Source organism: Artemia franciscana, chromosome 1, assembly GCF_032884065.1.
Source record: "Artemia franciscana chromosome 1, ASM3288406v1, whole genome shotgun sequence".
NCBI classification, from domain to species: domain Eukaryota; kingdom Metazoa; phylum Arthropoda; class Branchiopoda; order Anostraca; family Artemiidae; genus Artemia; species Artemia franciscana.
In genome coordinates, this window is record NC_088863.1 from 13,558,764 (window position 1) to 13,581,845 (window position 23,082).

General features: G+C 34.9%; 1 protein-coding gene across 2 annotated transcripts in view; it reads left to right on the forward strand.

The window, feature by feature from the left end:
• LOC136025989 (monocarboxylate transporter 14-like) overlaps positions 1-23,082 on the forward strand; it is an 88,436-nt gene that overhangs the window by 21,138 nt on the left and 44,216 nt on the right. For both annotated transcript variants that reach the window (XM_065702132.1, XM_065702141.1), the window contains exons 2-3: positions 2,236-2,407; positions 11,904-12,002. In XM_065702132.1, the coding sequence (XP_065558204.1) occupies positions 2,375-2,407; positions 11,904-12,002 (132 nt within the window). In that variant the 5' untranslated portion in view covers positions 2,236-2,374. The remainder of the gene's footprint in view (positions 1-2,235; positions 2,408-11,903; positions 12,003-23,082) is intronic.

The following is a 23,082-nucleotide window of genomic DNA, read 5'->3' on the forward strand; positions in this document are numbered from 1 at the left end:
ATATATATATATATATATATATATATATATATATATATATATATATATATATATATATATATATATATATATATATATATATATATATATATATATATATATATATATATATATATATATATATATATATATATATATATATATATATATATATATATATATATATATATATATATATATATATATATATATATATATATATATATATATGGTAAAAGCCAAAAGTGGTTGCTTTCCAGACACAAAGGATAAATTTGACTCTGTGAACTGTTTGTTGTCACCCGATAGTTTTTCAACAATCTGTATTTAAGTTTTGAAAACTGTAACCCTCATTGTTGGCTTGCCTTTACCGTAATAGTGTACTACATTGTTGTGCTTCGGTACTTGTGTATTATTCAGAACATACTCAATAAGTGAAGTTAGGTATCTAACTGTTAAAAATATAATTGCCTCTTTTTCAGTCTTTGGCAAATCACAAATCTTCATTTCAAAATCCACGTTCAGACACTATCTTCTATTACTATGCTCAGCAGACTAAATTGAGTTTTCTCTTTGTGGCTACGAAACCGGATTTTCTCATAAAATGTACCTGTATCGTAGTTTGTTTCACGAAAGAACCTGACTTCACTTATTGATTGTGTTCTGAATAATACACAAGTACCCGTGCTTCTCGGAACTTCACCCTTCATAAGTTAATTTTCGTAGGTTAGAATGCGTGATATCCTCTCTTTATCAAGCACAAGCATTAGGAAATGGTTGCCATGGAAACGCTACTGTCTTTGGTACTTCCTTGTTAGCCAGTACACATTCGAGAAGTGACGCTAGGTTAATCCTAATGAAATATACCAAAATGTAATGATCATACGATGGTTTATATAATAATATATTCATATTATTATAAATATATATTTGTTTTATATATATATTTGCACATTAGGGGGGGGGGGGGTAAAGCAGCCTAACCTTACCTACCCAATTTTGCAAATATATAACCGGTTTTCTATGAAATCTTATATTCAGCAAACTTCTCGAGTGTGTACTGGCTAGTATAGAAACGCTACTGCTTTTATTTAGGCTTGTAAGGTAGAAGCCACCAAATTATCAAAATACATTTATGTTAAAAATAGGAAGACTACTAGTGCTAACTTCCCCCCCCCCATGGATTCGTGAACATTATCTCAACTTAAGCAGACTGCTTGAGTGAAGAAATTATTTAAAATTGAATAGTTTACAGAAAATAGATTTTTTAATCTTGTTCAAGCTTGCGTGTGGCTTTCGGAAGAAATTCTATGTTTTTAATATCCGTGGGCAGGGCCACATACATTGGGGGGGGGGGGGGCTGCCCGGTTTGAACTCCCCCGAAATGTGTGTTCTATTCGTAAAAAGTAATAAAAACATATAGGCCTATATATATATTTTTTTTTTATAAAATTCTTTTTCGCTCCCACCCCCTGAACAAAAAACTTGGACAGGGCCTTGGATATGGGTAGGCTACTTTTTTATGGTTTAAGATATTAATTTGCTTTCCGTCAAAAACCACGTTTTGCATCATGCATATTGCGAACCTCAGACTATATTGATATCTGGCTTATTTAGTCCTATTGTGCAATTTATCAGAGAAACATTGGCATGTGCCCAAGATTCACAAAAGAAAATTTGTAAATCCTGCTTGGGTTAAGGACTTATTAGGATTTTGCTAACGCCGAGTCAGGATAGCATCAAACACATTCATAGTACTCTCTGGTTTGCTAATTAAGATATAAAGCGTTCGCCATATAATTCATCTTTTTGTTCCGAAGATTATCCCACTGTGCTACCTCAGGGATCCCAGACATTCGCTGAATCTTATCGTGGATGAACCCTTGATAGTTTAAGTTACATTTTCCTTTCATTAGTGAATAATCGCGAAGGTTTACCATGAAAAAGACATTGACGATATTTCAGTTAATATTTGCTTATCTCTTTTGTAAAGATATATTTGAATAGCACCTTATTCCAAAAGAAAAGAAGTCAAAATTCAAGGCTTTAGTACTAAAATTGTATCTATTTAAGAATTGTATTTGATTGTCAAGGGAGATTCAGTTACAAAATTAATGCATGCGCTGTTTTTTCCCATAGAGAGAAAAACAAGAAACTGGAAATGTTCCAAGTTCTTTTTCTGTCATCTTATCAAACAAGTCCAAAGTAATATTTTTTTACCAGTAATTTTCTGTCACTCATTTTTCTTTTTTTCAGAATTTTGACGGTGCATTACTCCTCTGGTAGTTGTAATGAGCCTTTAAGTATAAAAATTTGTGAAGGTTCATTTTGACAGGACGCTTTGTGTCTACATTATCCCTTTTTCTTGGACTAGGTATTAAATCTTGGACTAAGAATGATGGATGGACGGGATTCTATTCGACAAAGGGTAAGAACCTTTTTTTTTCACCTTTTACATCTATGGAGTGTGTTTAGATATGTTTAGTTTTTCCCATGTTTTCCGGAGGAAGACACTCTCCTATCCATGTGGAAAAAAAGCTTGAGAAACTCAATAAATCAAACAGTTCGTGGTAATGAACTGTAGTAAGGAGCGACCCGGCTCAATAGTAAACGAAACTCTAAAAAACGGAATTTCGATACTAAAAGATATATCAAAAGAATCGGACTTTTATGCTGATTTTAAATATATAAGTTTCATCAAATTTAGTCTTTGTCATCAAAAGTTACGAGCCTGAGAAAATTTGCCTTATTTTGGAAAATAGGGGGTAACACCCCCTAAAAGTCATAGGATCTTAACGAAAATTACACCATCGCATTCAGCGTATCAGAGAACCCTATAGAAAAAATTCCAAGGTCCAATCTACAAAAATGTGGAATTTCGTATTTTTTGCCAGAAGACAAATCACGGGTGCGTGTTTATTTGTTTTTTTGTTTTTTTTGTTTTTTTTCCCAGGGGTCATCGTATCGACCAAGTGGTCCTAGAGTTTTGCAAGAGGGCTCATTCTAACGGAAATGAAAAGTTCTAGTGCCCTTTTTAAGTGACCAAAAAAATTGGAGGGCACCTAGGCCCCCTCCCACGCTCATTTTTTTCCCAAATTCAACGGATCAAAATTTTGAGATAGCCATTTTGTTCCGCATAGTCGAAAACCATAATAACTATGTCTTTGGGGATGACTTACCCCCCACAGTTCCTGGGGGAGGGGCTGCAAGTTACAAACTTTGACCAATGTTTACATACAGTAATGGTTACTGGGAAGTGTACTGATGTTATCAGGGGGATTTTTTGGGTTTGGGTGTGGGGTTCAGGGGAGGGGGCTATATGGGAGGATCTTTCCTTGGAGAAGTATTTCATCGGGGAAGAGAAATTCAATGAAAAGGGCGCAGGACTTTCTAGCATTGCTATAAAAAAAAAACAATGAAAATATAAACATGAAAAAGTTTTTTCAATTGAAAGTAAGGAGAAGCATCAAAACTTAAAACGAACAGAGATTATTACGCATATGAAGGGTTCTAAAAATGCTTTAGCATAAAGAGCGAGGTATTTAGGAGGAGATAAATACTTCGCTCTTTATGCTAAAATTTTTTTAAATAATTTCAACTATTTATTCTACGGCCTTTCTGATTCAGGGGTCATTCTTAAAGAATTGGGATAAAACGTAACGTAAGTTACGTAAGTTATGTACGTTTGTTGCGTAAGTTAATTCTTAAGTTACGTTTTTTTTTACTAATAAAAACGTTCGTTAAAAATTAAAAGATCTAGTTGCCTTTTTGAGTAACCGAAAAATTGGAAGGCAACTAGACCTCCTTCCCCACCCCTTATTTCTCAAAATCGTCTGATCAAAACTAAGAGAAAGCCATTTAGCCAAGAAAAGAATTAATATGCAAATTTCATTTTAGTAATTATGTACGGAGAGCCAAAATCAGACATGCATTAATTCAAAAACTTTCAGAAATTAAATAAAAAAAAAACAAGTTTTTTTAAATGAAAGTAAGGAGCGACATTAAAACTTAAAACGAACAGAAATTACTCCGTATATGAAAGGGGCTTTTCCTCCTCGACACCCCGCTCCTTGCGCTAAAGTTTGATTCTTTCTCGCAACTCTACTTTTTAAAACAATAAAAAACTTTAGCGCAAGGAGCGGGGTGTCGAGGAGGAAAAGCCCCTTTCATATACGGAGTAATTTCTGTTCGTTTTAAGTTTTAATGTCGCTCCTTACTTTCATTTAAAAAAACTTGTTTTTTTTTTTTATTTAATTATGAAAAAAGACGGACATTTGTGCTATAATATTTTAAAGTCAATTCCTTCGCACCTTGGAATAATTCTGGATTTTTCTTTAATTTCACTTTCTCCTTTTTCTTCTTTTTGCCTTCTCATTTCATGTTTTACTTGAAAATTGTCCCAAGCTTGGCTTTAGACGTACTTCAAGTTGATTGTAATGTTGAACTGCTTCAATTGAATCCTATTCAACTGTTATATTACTTATTACTGTAGCCAGGGTTCTTTGGTAGCCCCCTCCCAATCCACCTTTCGGTGCCTATGCTACCATAAACGAATTTGCTGATAAGAAGTCTTAATGTAAATATGACTTGATTACTGGGTCGTATCCAGGGGCGTTACCCTGTTCCCCCCCCCCCCACAAAAAAAAAACAATGTATGGACACCTTTTTGTTCGCATTTTGTTAAGTTCTTTTGTATCCCCCCCCCCTTTGAACACAAAAAGCATGGATAAGCCCTATTTGATGTATACATTTATGGAGAAGTAAGAGGATTCTGGCTGTTTTGAAGCATTTTGTATTGAAAATTTTATACTTGTGCTAAAAATAAAATGGAAGTTTGTAAGTAGTCTTAAAAGGGTTTCACTGAGTCTCAAGAGGGTTGTAAGAGTAGCTTACAACCTTGAGCTTTTGATCATGAAATTCCTTTTAATGCCTTCATCCTAGAACTTAATATAAGAGGCCTTGTTCTTCCTTTTGCACTGTGAATTGTTCCCTCCAAATTTAGTTTTAGGTCTCTACACAACTTCAACGAGATCTGACTCTCAGGGGGGGGGGTAGTATTTCGTGGAGGATGGAGTCAGAAAATAAAAAAGGGTTTGTTTGGGCCAATATTTCTATAAAAAAATTTCTGAGAGAGGAAATACTTCAGGGTGATTTCGGGGGGAGGGGATTTTTTTGTAAAATAGGGAGAGGGCATGTGGATACATACGATCATTTGAAAGATAGTTAGTCTCTCCCCCTCCTCGAAAAAAGGCAAGTCAAGCATAAGGAAGTATTTTACGAAGGGATGTGTGCATCTGCTTGGCAAGGAAACCCTTTTTCTCATACACCCATTTTTCAAAATCAATTAGCACTCTTGCTGAATCATTTTACATGTTAAATATCGCATTTAATCCAAAATTAAGGCCAATATTTTTTCTGGAAAGGATATTTTGGGCCTGTCTTTAAGCATTTCCTCTTCCCTGTACATCTGCACGCTTATAAGGCCCTGCAATAAGACCAAGCAATACAGGATGGCAAAAAAACGAATCTCGTTTATGTCACAGGAATTGCGTCGCGACCGATATGAGCGTTTTTGCTGTATGAAACAACCAAAGATACAGTGATAGGCATTGAAAGAGTTCAAAAATAACGTTTTACCTTGTTTTTCTGAAATTAATTTTGTTTAGTAACTTGCAAGTGAAGATCCTGATCAAAAAAACATCTTAAAATTATCGCTTTGATTTTCGGACTCTGAAGCTTAAACATCCTTTTTAACACAAAATGTTGAGGTTTCTAGGCCATATATATTTAAAAAGAAACTGCTGATTGTTTCTCTTGAAATTAAAGTTTGTTTTTGCATTTCATTCAATGCCAAAAGGGGCGGAAATTTATTTTAAAAAACGCTAATTTAGAGTAAAACTTATATGGCCATTTCATAAATGAAACTCATTTTGCGAGTCTCAGCGTCAGCTGTCAACTTCAAAGACAGAGGCCCATTAACAAACTTTTCCAGCACCACAGGAAGCTCCCATAGCTGACAAATTAATCAAATGATATTTTCCTTAAATTTTGGTAAGAATTGATAGGATTATAAACGTGTCAACAGTTCGAATAGCTAACGAGAGGCTAGTTCAAAATAAAATAATATTCTACTATTTGTTGAGCATAGTGCTGTCTCTTCAACGTATCTACAGCATAAAAACTGTGGTGACAATATTTCTGCATCAGTCTAGGTGAAATAGATAAAACTAAGACATTTTCAACCACTGTTTACTGGTTATTTAGTGTGAATTAGCAAAAAAAGGGGATTAAAAAAAAATTAAACTCATATTTTGTCGTTCTTAAATCAAATAAGATCTAATGCAAAGAGCACCGGTAACTTATGTGAGCAGAAACTGGGTTAGTGTCGCAAAAAACATCAACGCCATCTATCGTTAGGCGACACTTGGTATTTTTCAGACTTTACAGTCGTTTTTCTCTCAAGAACTGAGATCAGAAACTTATTACTAAACTGATTTGACCAAATACACAAAATAAGTTAATTATCCTTATTATTGCACTAAAAAAATGGCAAGTATTGCCAAGCGCTTGATGACATTGAGGTTTTGGTGGCCGGTGTTTACCCCCCTCCCCAGAAAATACCCTCTGTTGATAATACTCCCTGCGGAAAATCCTCGAGAAACACCTCCCAGAAAATACCTCCCCCCGTGGCTGGTTGGTCTCCAATAACTTTCGACTTAAAAAAAAGGACAAAGTCTCAATTTTTAATCTAACGAGCACTCTTCGGAGTATCTACGACCATTAGGTGAGAATGAGGACGATAAAGGAGCAGCCCCCCTCCTATACGGAAAATATTCTGCTCAGTTTTGGGTTTAATGTTACCCTTACTTTCATAACCATAGGTAGCACAATAGTGATGGCTAATTAGAGAGCGATGTGCGCACATTGTATTATTTATTTATTTTAATTTTTTATTTTGTATTTTTTTTTAAACCAGGGCATTTCGTCTTGAAGGAATTATCATAGAAACTTTGAAAAGGGCTCATTTGATTGGAAATCGAATGTACTGTTGCCCTTTTCATAGTCGAACGTGATTGGAGGGCAACTAACACCCCTCCCACGCCCCCTATCTTGCTAGACACATACCAATCAAAATTTCGAGATAGCCATTTTATTCAACGTAGTTAAAATGACTGGAAATTATTTCTTTGATGATGACAAACCCCCCACTCCCCCAGCTCCCATGGCAAGGGTTGTAAGTTGTGCCCTGGGGCATATAAGGTTTATATAGAAAGGGTAATCAGATACTTTGGAGGGGGCTCATTGGAATGGTAATCAAAAGTTCTATTGGCCTTTTTAAGATTCAGTTTGATCGGAGGGTGGATACCCCCCTCCAACCCTGTATTTTCCCTAAATGCAACTTATAGAAATTCTGAGATGACCATTTGTTGTCATAGAAACTACGAAAAAGACTCATTTGATTGTAAATTGAACGGGCTAGTTCCCCTTTTAATAGTCAAAAGTGACTGGAAGGGAACTAACCCCGTAATACGCCCACTGTTTCCCCAAAAACATCAAATACAAATTTTGAGATAGCCATTTTGTTCAGCGCAGCTAAACGGACTGGAATTTATGTCTTTGTGGATGACGACCCTCCCCGCCCTCGCGGCAAAGGTTGTAAGTTATGTCCTGGGGACAAATAAGGTTCATATAGAAAGAGTGGTCGTATAAACATAGGATGAGTTCACTGGGCTGGTAATCAGAAGTTTTAGTACCCTTTTTGAGTGTCACAGTGACCATAGAGCGGATACCCCCTAACCTCTTATTTTCCCAAAATGCATCTGATAGAAATTTTTGGGTGGCCACATTGTTGTCGTAGAAACTTCAAAAAGGCTCATTCAATTGCAAATTGAAAGGACCTTTTTTAAAAGACAAAAGTGACTGAAGGGCAATAAACCCATCAATTCCCAAAACACATCTAGTCAAAAATTTTTGTGATAACTATTTTGTTCAGCATAGATGAAAGGTCTGGAAATTATGTCTTTGAGGATGACACCCCGCCCAGAGCCCTCAGTGCAAGGGTTATAAGTTATGCCCCGAGGGTATATAAAGTTTTTATGGAAAGGGTGGTCGTACAATTCTGGTGGGGGCTCATTTGATTGGGAATCAGATGATTTAGTATTATTGGAGCTAATCCAATTCAAAATTAAACATGTTAAAAAAAATTAAAAATAAACATGAGTAGGGCTGATAACCCCCATGCCTCCTCAAGACCAGATCACAATTTGCGTTTTCCTGACAAACAAAATGATTTTGAAATGTTTTTACTTTTCTTACTTTCATAAATAATTAATTATCAAAACTTTAAGGAATAAATATCAGTATATGTGAATTAAACTGACAATTTACGGTCATTTGTTGTTTTTTTTTTTGTTTTGTTTTTTTGTAAAGCGCAAATTGTGTTCTGGTCCTTGGAAGGCATGGGGGTTATAAGCCCTACTCGTGTTAATTTTTGCTCGTTTTGAGTTTCATTTATTTTTCTATAGTGATTTGTGGTAGTTTTACGATTGGAAGTTTATTTGACTTTATTTTTGTCCATTCTTGGCTTATTGGAGCTTTTTAATTTTCTTCGACAAACATGTTTTATGGAAATTTTTTTTAAGTTGATAACAGTCTAGACCCCAAATATTTCCTGAATTCCCTGTATTAATGAATTTTGATATTTAGAAGGACCTCCTGACTCAGAGCTCTTATTTTAAATCCCGACCGGTATTAAGCCTCTGATTTTCCTTTTAAATCAATCTATTGATTCTTAGAATTTTGCTAGAGCTCATGCCATATGAGCTCTTGGCTCTTCTGGCCTCGTCACAAGTGCCATATGAGCTCTTAGCTATTTTGTTTTAAAATTTTTATTCCTAATGTTCATTGCTTTAAAAGATTCTGAACTGAGTAAATTTATCTGGAAAGGCAAATTGAATCCTCGTGACTGATCGACCGATAGTTTTTTTTTTTTAGTAGTAATACTTGGAGCTTGAGCAAACTATATAAAATTTCTTGCCATTTTTAATCATTATAGCCTATAATGGTAATCTAATGTGAATCAACAAAAACGGGTGATTTGACAATTTTTAAATTTTCTAATTTAACGAAAATTGAATCCTCGTGACCGATCGACCGATAGTTTTTTTTAGTAGTAATACTTGGAGCTTGAGCGAACTATGTAACATTTCTTGCCATTTTTAATCATTATAGCTATAATGGTAATCTAATGAGAATCAAGAAAAACGGGTGATTTGACAATTTTTTAACCATTCAGGGAAATTTGCTGTCACATTTTGCAGTCCCGAAAATAGACACGTTCTTACAGTTTTATCTTACTTTTATCGCTCGGAAAAGAAGCGATCAAACAGTTCGTGGTAACGAACTGTAGTAAGGAGCGACCCGGCTCAATAGTAAAGGAAACTCTAAAAGACGGAATTTTGATGCTAAAATATGCATGAAAAGAATTTGATTTTCATACTGATTCCAAATGTATAGGTTTCGTCAAATTTAATCTTTGTCATCAAAAGTTACGAACCTGAGAAAATTTGCCTTATTTTGGAAAATAGGGGGAAACACCCTATAAAGGTCATGGAATCTTAACGAAAATCACACCATCGCATTCGGCGTATCAGAGAACCCTATAGCAAAATTTTCAAGCTCTAATCTACAAAAATGTGGAATTTCGTATTTTTTTGCCAGAAGACAAATCACGGGTGCGTGTTTTTTTTTTTTCAGGGGTCATCGTATCCTTGGAGAAATATGTAATGGGGGAAGAGAAATTCAATGAAAAGGGCGCAGGATTTTCTAGCATTACTATTAAAAATAAACATGAAAAAGTTTTTTCAATTGAAAGCAAGGAGTAGCATTATAACTTTAAACGAACAGAGATTATTACGCATATGAGGGGTTCTAAAAATACTTCAGCATAAAGAGCGAGGTATTTAGGAGGAGATAAATACATCACTTTTTATGCTAAAGTATTTTTAGTAATTTCAACTATTTACTCTACGGCCTTTCTGGTTCAGGGGTTATTCAGAAAGAATTGAGACAAAACTTATGATTTAGTGTAAAGAGCAAGGCATTAACGAGGGTACAAACCGCCTTATATACATAATAAAAGTATAAGAATACAAAAGTTTGTTAAGTAAGTTAATTCTTAAGTTACGTATATTTTTTACTAATAGAAACGTTCGTTAAATATTAGAAGCTATAGTTTCCTTTTTATGTAAATGAAAAATTGGAGGACAACTAGGCCTCCTTCCCCATCCCTTATTTCTCAAAATCGTCTGATCAAAACTAAGAAAGCCATCTAGCCAAAAAAGGAATTAATATGCAAATTTCATTTTAATAATTTATTTGTGGAGAGCCAAAATCAAACATGCATTAATTCAAAAACGTTCAGAAATTAAATAAAAAAACTATTTTTTTAACTGTAAGTAAGGAGCGACATTAAAACTTAAAACGAACAAAAATTACTCCGTATACGAAATGGGTTGTCCCCTCCTAAACACCTCGCTCTTTACGCTAAAGCTTGTAATTGTTTTAAAAAGTAGAATTGTGGCAAAGAGTCAAACTTTAGCGTAAAGAGCGAGGCGTTGAGGAGGGGATAACCCATTTCGTATAGGGAGTAATTTTTGTTCGTTTTAAGTTTTAATGTCGCTCCTTACTTACAGTTAAGAAACTAGTTCTTTTTTTTATTTAATTACTAAGAGAGGCTAAGTAAAATAATATTAATAGATATTTAGCCCAAGTCTAGAAGGTCCAGCCTCTCTTCCGACCAGGAAAAAATCTTGACTAGCATCTCTCCCCCCAGTCTACTAAAGAAATTTCAGGCAAAATTTTCATTTATTGGCAAAATTATTTTCAATTTACTAATTTACTGATCATTTTTTTTCAATTTTTTATTTAAATTGTTAGTTATTTTAACAAAATTTTTTTTTTAGTTAATTGTTTTTAATTTGTTTTTACTTTATTCGCTGTGCCCTCTAATTTATTAATAAATTAAAAATAATAATTATAACCGTTAGATTATTTGTTTGAAAGTTTACGCGCATGAAATCTCTGCACCCAGGCAAGTGCCCCCTCTGTCCCTCCCCTAAAACCGCCTCTAGTGACAGAATAGGGTAAACATCAACGAATGCAAAATAAACAGTAGGTAATGGGAAACCAATTAATGCCGCAAAGAAAGAATAAAAAAATATAATAGGAACAAATTTTCAAGAAGAAGAATTAAGATGAAGATATGTCGCCTATTTCCTCAAACATCTCGGCTATTCTTAATTTTACCGGAATCCATTATCTATCTTTAATTGATAAATCCGTGACAATCTGAAGTGTTAGCGATTATGATATACTAGCGATTTATGAGTTCTAAGTTGTTTTTTTTTTCTTTGTAACCAATTGTAACTATTTTGCAAAAACTGGAGAGTACTTTATATAAAAAGACCTTCATTATTAGAGCGGGGTGTATGGAAGGGAGCCTCAGGGCCTGGTCCTCCCGAGATCCTAAAATTGTCGAATTTCTATTCGCTTTTTTTCAAATTCGGATCCTCTGATTGTCCGAAGTTTCGTTCGTGTTTCTATTCAATTCATATTCAAATTATCAAACAGATTTCAATACCCCCCCCCCCCCTCCTCAGTATAATCCTCAGTACATACCCGCATTTTGTAAAGATTAGCGTACTCTGTGCTTTTACCCCGTGACTAAGCTCTTACCTCTATTATCTTACCATTTACCACTAAAATTGCTGCTACCTCATGACGAAGGCCGTATTCAGGGGGAAGGGGATTTGAACACCCCCCCCCCCTGAAATGTTTACCCGGCTCGTAAAAACGTAATAAAAATACACATAAACAAATATTTGATGGGCTTTTTACTTATTTACTATTTTTTTATTTTTCAGACTGTCAGTGAAACTGCTTCTGTACGCACCGATATGTCTAATTGTCCATCACCCTCTGTTTATGAAGATGGTGATGAAGAAGGCAGCGAATACTACCCCGTAAGTCATATTTTTCTTTTTAGATGCCAATGTTTGCGTTTTTGCAACCAATATGTTGTGCTGCATGTAAAAGGCGCATCTCCATAAACCCAAGCTTCCTAAATTGAATATTTTAAGTTAGGTGCTCCGTGTGAAGCATGTGATTTTGTGAAAAGCCAACACCCGTAACTGGCACTCCATACACAAGAAACTTGTTATAGTTTCAAATCTGTTCATTCATCCTAAGGCCTGTATTTTTGCCGGTAGTACCGTATGGTGTACTGAATTAAAAAAAAAGTATTTCCAGATAAACTATTAATAAGTGAAATTTATCGACATATTTAATCTATTAATATGTTGACATTCCAACGATAATGCATTTGATTCATTTGTTCATTTAATTTTTTAACATTATGGATTTATATTGATATATGTATGATATATTTAATGCTGTGTTTTGTCAATTTCTGTGTGTATAAATAATTATAAAAATAATTTATTGCTATAGTGATACCGTCATTATATTTTTAATTTGTATATTTATTTAATTATTCAAATTATATATTTATTTGTTGATAAATAAGCTGTAAGAAAAATGTGGTACAATCCTTTTTTCTATGGCTATAGTGAGAAAAAGAATGAAATCCCTTAAATGACAAAATGCCAGATTATAAAATGTTGTCCTTTTTGGTCTATGGTCTAGGGCAACGAAAAGCAGGTCGCCCCCGAATTTGGTATTAGGATTTCGTAAGGGAAGGTTTATGGGAAATGGGAACTTGTCGGGATTGTGTAAAGAGGGTGGTTGTAAATAGATTGGGGTGGAGGAGTTTGCATAGCTGTGTTGGCCTCATGTGTCTTTGTACTGCATTGGGTTGTTAGTAGTAGTAGTAGTAGTTGATATAGCTATGATATATTTGACGCTTTATATTTTTATGGCACTTGGTATTAACCAAGTGACATATAGCAATCGCAAATTCTGTCTGTCGGTCTGTCTGTCGGTCCCGGTTTTGCTACTTTAGGCACTTCCAGGTAAGCTAGGGCGATGAAACTTGGCAAGCGTATCAGGGACCGGACCAGATTAAATTGGAAATATTCGTTTTCCCGATTTGACCATCTGGGGGGGGGGGCGGTTAATTTGGAAAAAATAGAAAACATGAAGTATTTTTAACTTATGAGCGAGTGATGGGATCTTAATGAAATTTGATGTTAGGAATGATATTATGTCTCAGAGCTCTTATTTTAAATCCCGACCGGATCTGATGACATTGGGGGGAGTTGGAGGGGGGAACCTAAAATCTTGGAAAACACTTAGAGTGGAGGGATCGGGATGAAACTTGATGGGAAAAATAAGCACAAGTCCCAGATCAATGATTGTTATAATCGGAACGGATCCGCTCTCTTTGGGTTAGTTGGGGGGGGGAGTAATTCTGAAAAATTAGAAAAAATGATGTATTTTTAACTTACGAAGGAGTGATCGGATCTTCATGAAATTTCATACGTAGAAGGACCTCGTAACTCAGATCTCTTATTTTAAATCTCAACTGGATCAAGCGTAATTGGGGGGGGGCAGTTGGGGGGGGGGCGGAAATCTTAGAAAATACTTAAAGCGGTGAGATCAGGATGAAACTGGATGGGAAGAATAGAAACCTGTCTAAGATACGTGACTGACATAACTGGACCGGATCTGCTCTCTTTGGTGGAATTGGGGGGGGGGGGGGGGGTAATTTTGAAAATTGAGGTATTTGTAACTTACGAAAGGGTGACCAGATCTTAATGAAATTTGATATTTAAAAGGATCTTGTGCTTTAGAGTTCTAATTTTAAATTCCGACCAGATCCTGTGACATTGGGGGGAGTTGGAGGGGGAAACCGGAATTCTTGGAAAACGTGAAAATTGGGGTATTTTTATCTTACGAATAGATGATCGGATCTTAATGAAATTTGATTTTTAGAAGGAATTCATATCTCAGAGCTCTTATTTCAAATCCCGACCAGATCTTTTGACATTGGGGGGAGTTGGAGGGGGAAATCTTGGAAAAACACTTGGAGTGGAGGAATCGGGATGAAGCTTGGTGGATAGAATACACAAATGTCATTGATACGTTATTGATATAATCGTACTGGATTCGCTCTCTTTGGGGGAGTTGGGGGGAGGGGTTGAGTGATTTGGCGAGTTTGGTGCTTCTGGACGTGCTAGGACGATGAAAATTGGTAGGCGTGTCAGGGAGCTGCACAATTTGACTTGATAAAGTCGTTTTCCCAGATTCGACCATCTGGGGGGCTAAACGGAGAGGAAAAATTAGAAAAAATTGGGTATTTATAACTTACGAGTGGGTGATCGGATCTTAATGAATTGTGATATTTAGAAGGACATCGTGACTCAGAGCTCTTATTTTAAATCCTGACCGGCATTAAGCCACTTATTTTCCTTTTTAAATCAATCTATTGATTCATAGAATTTTGTTAGAGCTCATACCATATGATCTTTTGGCTCTTAGCTCTTCTCGCCTCGTCACAAGTGCCAAATGAGCTCTTAGCTCTTGTTCAATTTTGGTGTCTAGAGATATATTACTGTATATAAAATTATATATAGTCAAGTGTGAGCTTCTGGAGTCAACAGCGTGGAGTCAAACGGTACTATCGTTTACTTTATAGTTTATTGGTTTAGAATTTCCGGGGCTGCCAAATTTCAGGTGAATCTCAGCACTTTAAATTGCACTCCTGACTTCAAGTTACACTGCGCTTCAGCCGAGGTTTGATAGATTTCAAGTTTGTATGATTGTAGGACCGAAATGGACCTGTAGGATTATTGTGTTCAAGGTATAAAGTAGCGAACCTTACTCGGGATCTGTAAAATGATTATTTTTGAAAATTTATTCTAATTACTCGTTGTAGATGTTCGGCTGCGAGCCCAAGAAAATTGTAAAACGTATTTTATATTCAGTCCCTAAAAGACGCTAAGAACGGAACGGTACGGAACAAATAGAGAGACAGGGTTTGTAAAAAGGGAATTCAATTAAGGTATTATCAACATAAAGTTTAAAAATTTCATACCTAGAGCGTTACATCAAGTTTTAACATGAATTCACAGTTTTACAAAGGATCTACGAAGTCAGAACTTCTCACATTGTAGTGCTTTCTGGTTCAATTACCCACCATTGTCAAATATTTCTAGAATAAGACGTTTGTTAGATTTTATGCTTTGGGATAATAATTGTCAGCTTTAACGATGAAGGGCCTCCAATAAGAGTTTCCACTGAAAGATATAGAAGAACGGTCATCCCTCACATAGTTGAAATTTTAAATCAATAACCGCCCTCCTCCTTCTATTTCATTTTTGACCTTGTCTTCGGCACAATCCTTTCATTAATTGTAAAGTAGAAGAAATACCAATCAAGCATAAAATGGTCAAGAAAAATTTTTACACAAATGAAAAATAAAAAAGGTCCAAGTACAAGAAATAAACTGAACTTTATGCAATTAATGGCAAAAACAAAAACAGAAAGTGTGGGGAATAAAGAAATCACAGGCTACAAGAAAAATATTGCCGAATTTGCATTCTAAGTCAAATACTGTAAAAATAACAAAAAAAAACACTTAAAATAAAGTCAAATTAGCTGTTAAAATGGAAATATTTACGCTGTATTAGTTGTTTCTTTGTTTTGCGTTTTCTTTTTGGACATGTGAAGAGAATTCGGCTCTATTATAGCTCGTGATAGGCTTTTTGAAAATAAGTGTTGTCTTATCTCTTATCTTAACTTAAATCAGCTCTGGTAATATTGGGCTTGCAGGTTGCGTTGGTGGTATGCACTTGAGACATTCCTTCCCCTGATCCCTATTTTAGGGGAATTTTCCCCAGAGAAAATTGCTCTTCCTGAAGATCAAACACGTTCATAAAATATCATTGAAACTTATTCGGCTGGTTGCGGAAATTGTGTTTTTTGGACAAATTTATTGGTTAACATTTGACAACAATGGCTTATCCGTGCTTATTTGGCAGTTGTTTCCTCATTTTTTGAATTACACTGAAAACCATTCGTAAAGCAGCTGGTAGAAGTCCTAACATCAAAGTTTCGATAAGGTCAGTGGATCTAAAATATGATCCACTAGGGTCAGTGGATTCAAAATATGATGAAATAAAAAAAAATAGTTTTTTTAACTGAAAGTAAGGAGCGACATTAAAACTTAAAACGAACAGAAATTACTCCGTATATGAAATGGGTTGTCCCCTCCGCAGTCCCTCGCTCTTTACGCTAAAGTTTGACTCTTTGCCACAATTCTACTTTTTAAAACAATTAAAAACTTTAGCGTAAAGAGCGTGGGACCTCGGAGGGGACAACCCATTTCATATACGGAGTAATTTCTGTTCGTTTTAAGTTTTAATATCGCTCCTTACTTTCAGGTAAAAAAACTAGTTTTTTTTATTTCATTTCTGAACGTTTTTGAATTAATGCATGTTTGATTTTGGCTCTCCGCACATAAATTATTGAAATGAAATTAGTATATTAATTTTTTTTTGGCTAAATGGCTTTCTCTTAGTTTTGATCAGACGATTTTGAGAAATAAGGGGTTGGGAAGGAGGCCTAGCTGCCCTCCAATTTTTCGGTTACTTAAAAAGGCTACTAGAACTTTTAATATTCAACGAACGTTTTTATTAGTAAAAAATATACGTAACTTAAGAATTAACTTTCGTAACAAACTTTTATATTCTTATATTTTTATTATGTGTACGAGGGGGTTTGTACCCTCGTTAATACCTCGCTCTTTACACTAAATCGTAAGTTTTGTCCCAATTCTTTAAGAATGACCCCTGAATCAAAAAGGCCGTAGAATAAATAGTTGAAATCACTAAAAATATTTTAGCATAAAGAGCGAGGTATTTATCTCCTCCTAAATACCTCGCTCTTTATGCTAAAGTATTTTTAGAACCCCTCATATGCGTAATAATCTGTGTTCGTTTTAAATTTCAATGCTATTCCTTACTTTCAACTGAAAAAACGTTTTCATGTTTATTTTTTCATTGTTTTTTTTTTATAGTAATGCTAGAAAATCCTGCGCCCTTTTCATTGAATTTTTCTTCCCCCATGACATATTCCTCGAAGGAAAGATCCTCCCACAAAGCCCTCTCCCATCAACCCCACCCCCAAACCAAAAAATCCCCATGAAAACGTCTGTACACTTCCCAATAACCATTACTATTATGTAAACACTGGTCAAAGTTTGTAACTTGCAGCCCCTCCCTAAGGGATTGTGGGGGAGTAAGTCATTCCCAAAGACATAGTTATTATGGTTTTCGACTATGCTGAACAAAATGGCTATCTTAAAATTTTAATCTGTTGACTTTTGGAAAAAATGAGCATGGGAGGGGGCCTATTTGCCCTCCAATTTTTTTGGTCATTTAAAAAGGGCACTAGAACTTTTCATTTTCGTTAGAATGAGCCCTCTCGCGACATTCTAGGACCACTTGGTCGATAAGATGACCCCTGGAAAAAAAAAACAAACAAACAAACAAACAAATAAATAAACACGCACCCGTGATTTGTCTTCTGGCAAAAAATACAAAATTCCACATTTTTTAGGCAGGAGCTTGAAATTTTTGCTATTGAGTTCTCTGATATACCGAATGCGATAGTGTGATTTTCGTTAAGATTCTATGACTTTTAGGGGATGTTTCCCCCTTTTTTCCAAAATAGGGCAAATTTTCTCAGGCTCGTAACTTTTGATGACAAAGACTAAATTAATTGAAACTTATATATTTAGAATCAGCGGAAAAATTCGATTCTTTTGATTTATCTTTTAGCATCAAAATTCCGTTTTTTAGAGTTTCGTTTACTATTGAGCCGGGTCGCCCCTTACTACAGTTCCTTACCACGAACTGTTTGAAAAGAAAATAATTAGGTATTTCGGGGCTTCTGACATTATTACTCCTTTGCGGAAGTTAGGCTCAAAATTGAAAAAGGATTATATTTTTTCTCTGGGCCCCTTCCACCTCTTAGTTCGTTTATTTTCCCGTTAGTTTTCACCTGTTTTCGCTTTATAGTTGTGTTATCTCTTAGCAGTTCTTTCGTTAGTTGAGTTATGGTTGTGGTATATATGTTTTATCGCTCGTATAGTTGTGTTATTTTCAAATTATACTCCATAATAGAGAGGCTCCGAACACCCAGCATTGTATATTAAGCTCTTAATTTGACGTTTTTTTCTAACGTGACCAGATTCGTCCTGCGCCCTTTTCATTGAATTTTTTTCCCACATGGCATATTTCTCCAAGGAAAGATCCTCCCACATAGCCCCCTCCCTCAACCCTACCCCCAAAACCAAAAAAATCCCCCTGAAAACGTCTGTACACTTCCCAATAACCATTATTATATGTAAACACTGGTTGAAGTTTGTAACTTGCAACCCCTCCCCCAGGGACTGTGGGGGAGTAAGTCATCCCCAAAAACATAGTTATTATGATTTTCGACTATGCTAAACAAAATGGCTATCTCAAAATTTTGATCCGTTGACTTTGGGAAAAAAATGAGCGTGGGAGGGGGCATAGATGCCTTCCAATTTTTTTGGTCACTTAAAAAGGGCACTAGAACTTTTCATATCCGTTAGAATGAGCCCTCTTGCGACATTCTAGGACCACTTGGTCGATACGATGACCCCTGGAAAAAAAGAAAGACAAACAAACAAACAAACAAACAAATAAACACGCACCCATGATTTGTCTTCTGGCGAAAAATTGAAATTCCACATTTTTGTATATAGGAGTTTGAAACTTCTACAGTAGGGTTCTCTGATACGCTGAATCTGATGGTGTCATTTTCGTTAAGATCCTACGACTTTTAGGGGGTGTTTCCCCCTATTTTCCTAAATAAGGCAAATTTTATCAGGCTCTTAACTTTTGATGGCTAAGACTAAACTTGATGAAACTTATATATTTAAAATCAGCATTAAAATGCGATTCTTTTGATGTAGCTATTGATATCAAAATTCAATTTTTTAGAGTTTTGGTTACTATTGAGCCGGATCGCTCCTTACTACAGTTCGTTACCACGAACTGTTTGATCCAATTGGGTCAGTGGATTTCTAAATATGATCTAATAGGGTCAATGGATCCAATATGGTCTAATAGAGTCAATGGATTCAAAATGGGATCCAATAGTGTCAGTGGATTTAAAATATGATCCAATGGGTCAGTGGATCCAAAATATGATTCAATAGGGTCAGTGGATCCAAAATATGATCCAATAGGGTCTGTGGATCCAAAATATGGAAGAAGACTTTAAGTTTTATTCCTCTTGGTTCAGAGAAGACTTCTTTTCTTCATTCGAAAACCACCACGGGATCCAGACAGATTTTTTTCAGCTTTGAAGGATTGTTTGGGGGAATCTTTAGCTTTTCTTTTTCTTGCCAGGCACAAAGTTCTTTGCCAAAGTTAGTTTTCAGATGCATTGCAAATTCATTCATCTACGTACCTCGTATGCTAGTAATAAGATGACGAACACTCTAGAGGACTTGCACCGGTATTGAAAAATCGCAGAAGTAGTTGTACTTTATATCCCTGTGATTTCTACATCGACATTCCTCTCTTGCTAAAATCCCGAAATATTTACTGAATGTAATAGAAAATTTTGATTGTTTAAGACATAAACCGCCTTTTTGTGGGTTTGCGAGTAAAAGAATTTTTGCTGGGGTTTGCAAATCTTTCCTCCCTGCGTGCAGGCATATCGTAATAACATTTCATAGTTCATAAATAATTGGTAAATCTTCTTAGTAACCGCATGACATGTTAGGTTTGCATTATTCCCTCCTATTAGAACGCACTTCCAACGCTCATGGCTAAGAATATAGGTCCATAGATACCGAGACTTTCTTTAAAATGGTCATCTCCTCAAATGTCACGAGTAATGCTATCAGTTAATCTTTAAATATACATGGACTTTTTGTGGTTGTATTTTGAATTTAAGAATTTTAACGGACTGTTGTTTTGTTTTAGTTTTCTTTTAACGTTTGTAATTTCGAGGAAACATAAAACTTCACAATTTGGATTCAAAATGGGAATAATTTAGGTCAAGAATAAAATTTCTTTTAGACAATTATATAATTAATTTATTTAATAATAATTAATTTATTTTATAATTAATTATTATAATTATTATAACAAATTATAAACTTTATTTATGATTTATTTAATAATTATTTAGGCAATTTATTTAATTAAATAAAAAGAGTATCAGAGTTTTCAATATGTTTTAAAGGTAACAAGAACATGTGTTTTTTGCCGTTTGTGTCTTGAAAGCTGTATCGAAAAATTAACTTCTCCGTCCTCATTTTTTTTTCTTTTAGGCTACTTGGATAAAGTATTGTCAAGAAAATAGTTTTTTTTTTCATAATTTCAACTTTATCGACGTCATATTTTAACATAACTGATTCCTATATCCAAGGCCGCAATCTTGGGGGGTAGGGCTACTTAGTTTGAACCTCTCTCAGAAATTTTCGTCCGACTTTTCTTGAAGTAACAAAAGCATATAAACACATTTTTGATACGCTTTATAAAGACTTTCTGAGATAAAAGTAGCCCCCCTCCAAACAAACTTCCGGGATACGGCCTTGCCTGTATCCAACAGATTCTCTTCAGTTGTTTCTTTGTGATGTAATTTTTCAAATATAGTATTCTTTTTAATTTATATTGTGAAGTCTGGGACCTATCATAAATGTCGAATGGCATTTAATTACGGCATTTTATAACTTCCGCCAAAGATTTCCTCGGTGATTAATTTTGTTAACGATAAGATTGTCACTTATGAGATAGTAAAAAACCTTAACATTTCCTTGTATCCATGCGATATATCTGACGCATCAACGCACTATCTTTTGCTATTGCACTTAACCAAACAGTTCATGATAACGAATTGTAAGTAAGGAGCGACCCCGCTCAATAGAAACCTAAACTCTAAAAACAGAATTTTAATATCAGTAGAAACACCAAAAGAATCAGATTTTTATGCTGATTTCAAATATATAAGTTTCATCAAGTTTAATCTTACCCATCAAAAGCTAAGAGCCTCGAAAAAAATGCCTCATTTTCGAAAAAAGTGGGAAATACTCCCTAAAAGTGATATAATATTAATGAAATTCACACCATCAGATTCAGCGTGTCAGAAAACCCTACTGTAGACGGTTCTACTATAGAATTACAAAGTGAAAATCCTTGACCGACCCGTCAATGACATAGTCAGCAGGAGAGATTGAGCGTCTAACTCCACCTTGATAAAACATGGGAAAATATTGTAAACGTGTACTTTTTAGAATTTAGGGGCTATGAGGAATTGGTACCACCCTCCTCCCCTCAGAAGAAGTCTTGACTTACTTGACTTACAGACCTATTTGTTTCCTCTATGCTGGCGGTGGTGGCAACTGATAGCTTATAGAAAAAAACGTAAATATGAAGACAAACGTTCAATTTAAGCAAATGTTGTGAAATAGGAAATATAGAACATTTTTGTAATTTTTCGATTAACTAGGTCTATTACCCTGATGATAACGCTCTGAGGTCTATATCTTGATACAGACATATGGTGAAAAATTGCGAGTTTCAACGGCGTTATATTTGTATAAATGCTAATCTAGGACATATAAGGAAATGTCGGCCTAGTGAATCATTCTTGCGTTTTTCATTGATTAACTTCTTGTATGATTTTTTTCGATTGTATCATGAATCTATGCGCTATATTTTGAAAAATTACTAATTTTAGAGCAAAAATCACTGTAAATTACTTGCTAGAAAATCACTGGGCAATATAAAAAAAAATTACCAGAAATTTTGATAACTCACTAGGGTGGTAGTCCTGGATGTGGCTGAAGTAGTTTCCTCTAACCGTCTCCAGGGTTGTCTTTCCTGGGTGAGGCTCGTAGCGTCGTCTGGGTCTAGGCTTCTTGGCTTGAATGCAAATGATGCCTGTCCATTTTTTGCGTGGCAGGGATAGAGCTAAGATGAAGCCCAGGACAGAAAATGTTTTCATTTTAATCTCCTTGGTATTTTAAAAGTTTATTTCTTTTCTGGAACATGCTATTTTGCAACAATTTGCAGTTGTAATTTTTAGCGAAGGACAAGAATTTTCACTGGAATCATTAGTTTCATTTCATATCTGTCAAGTCACTGAGCCGCAATTATGATACTGTTTAGGATGTTAGCTTGAGAATGATCTTGATTAGAAAATGAGAAAAATTCTCCTTTTTTCAACGGATTTTAGCCAGTTTTCGAGGCATTTTCAATTAAAAAGAAATTAAAGTAAATTTTAGAATATTATTCGGTAGGTCAATCAAATCTGAATTTCAGTTATCAAGCGATCGAAAAATATTATTCTTAAATAATGACGAAGACCACACTGCCTTTCCATAATACAACAACAAAAGAGAGAATAATGAGGACTTTTTTCCCAAAACAGTGAACCAACAAAACCTATTTGAATATTTCGGCCCTATATCAAAGGGCCGTCTTCAGCAAAGAAACAATAAAAAACAATAAAACACTTACAATAAAAGTTTTCAGTTAAAAATCCATTTCTATTATTATAAAATAGCCTAATAAAATATCCTAATAAAAAAAAATGGATTTTTAACTGAGAACTTTTATTGTAAGTGTTTTATTGTTTTTATTTTTTCTTTGCTCATCATACATCATATAATGCAGTTGCGAAGTTTAGAAATGGACATAAATGATTAAATTTTTCGAATAATCATAAAACTTTGCTTCTTCATTAGTTAAAGAAACTTTGCTAAATATGTATTTTAGGATGACTCCTATGTGCTATGTTCTCACGGATTGCAAAATTTTCATGGTAATTTCTGGTCATATTGTGTGTATAGTGGCAAAAGTTAATTTTTATTCCTTTCTTTAAATCAGATCTCATTATTCCCCTTTATTACTTTTGAGGATAGTTTAGAAATGGAAATAAGCGATTCATTATTTTAAGTATTCGAAAAGATTGGTTTTCGCAACTTTACTGGAACGACGCTATATTTGTAATCCAGGATAATCCTTTCCAGTGTCTAAAGAAGTTTTGCATGAAGTCACGGGTGTGAATCTGACTGAGCATAAATTTTTCGTAATA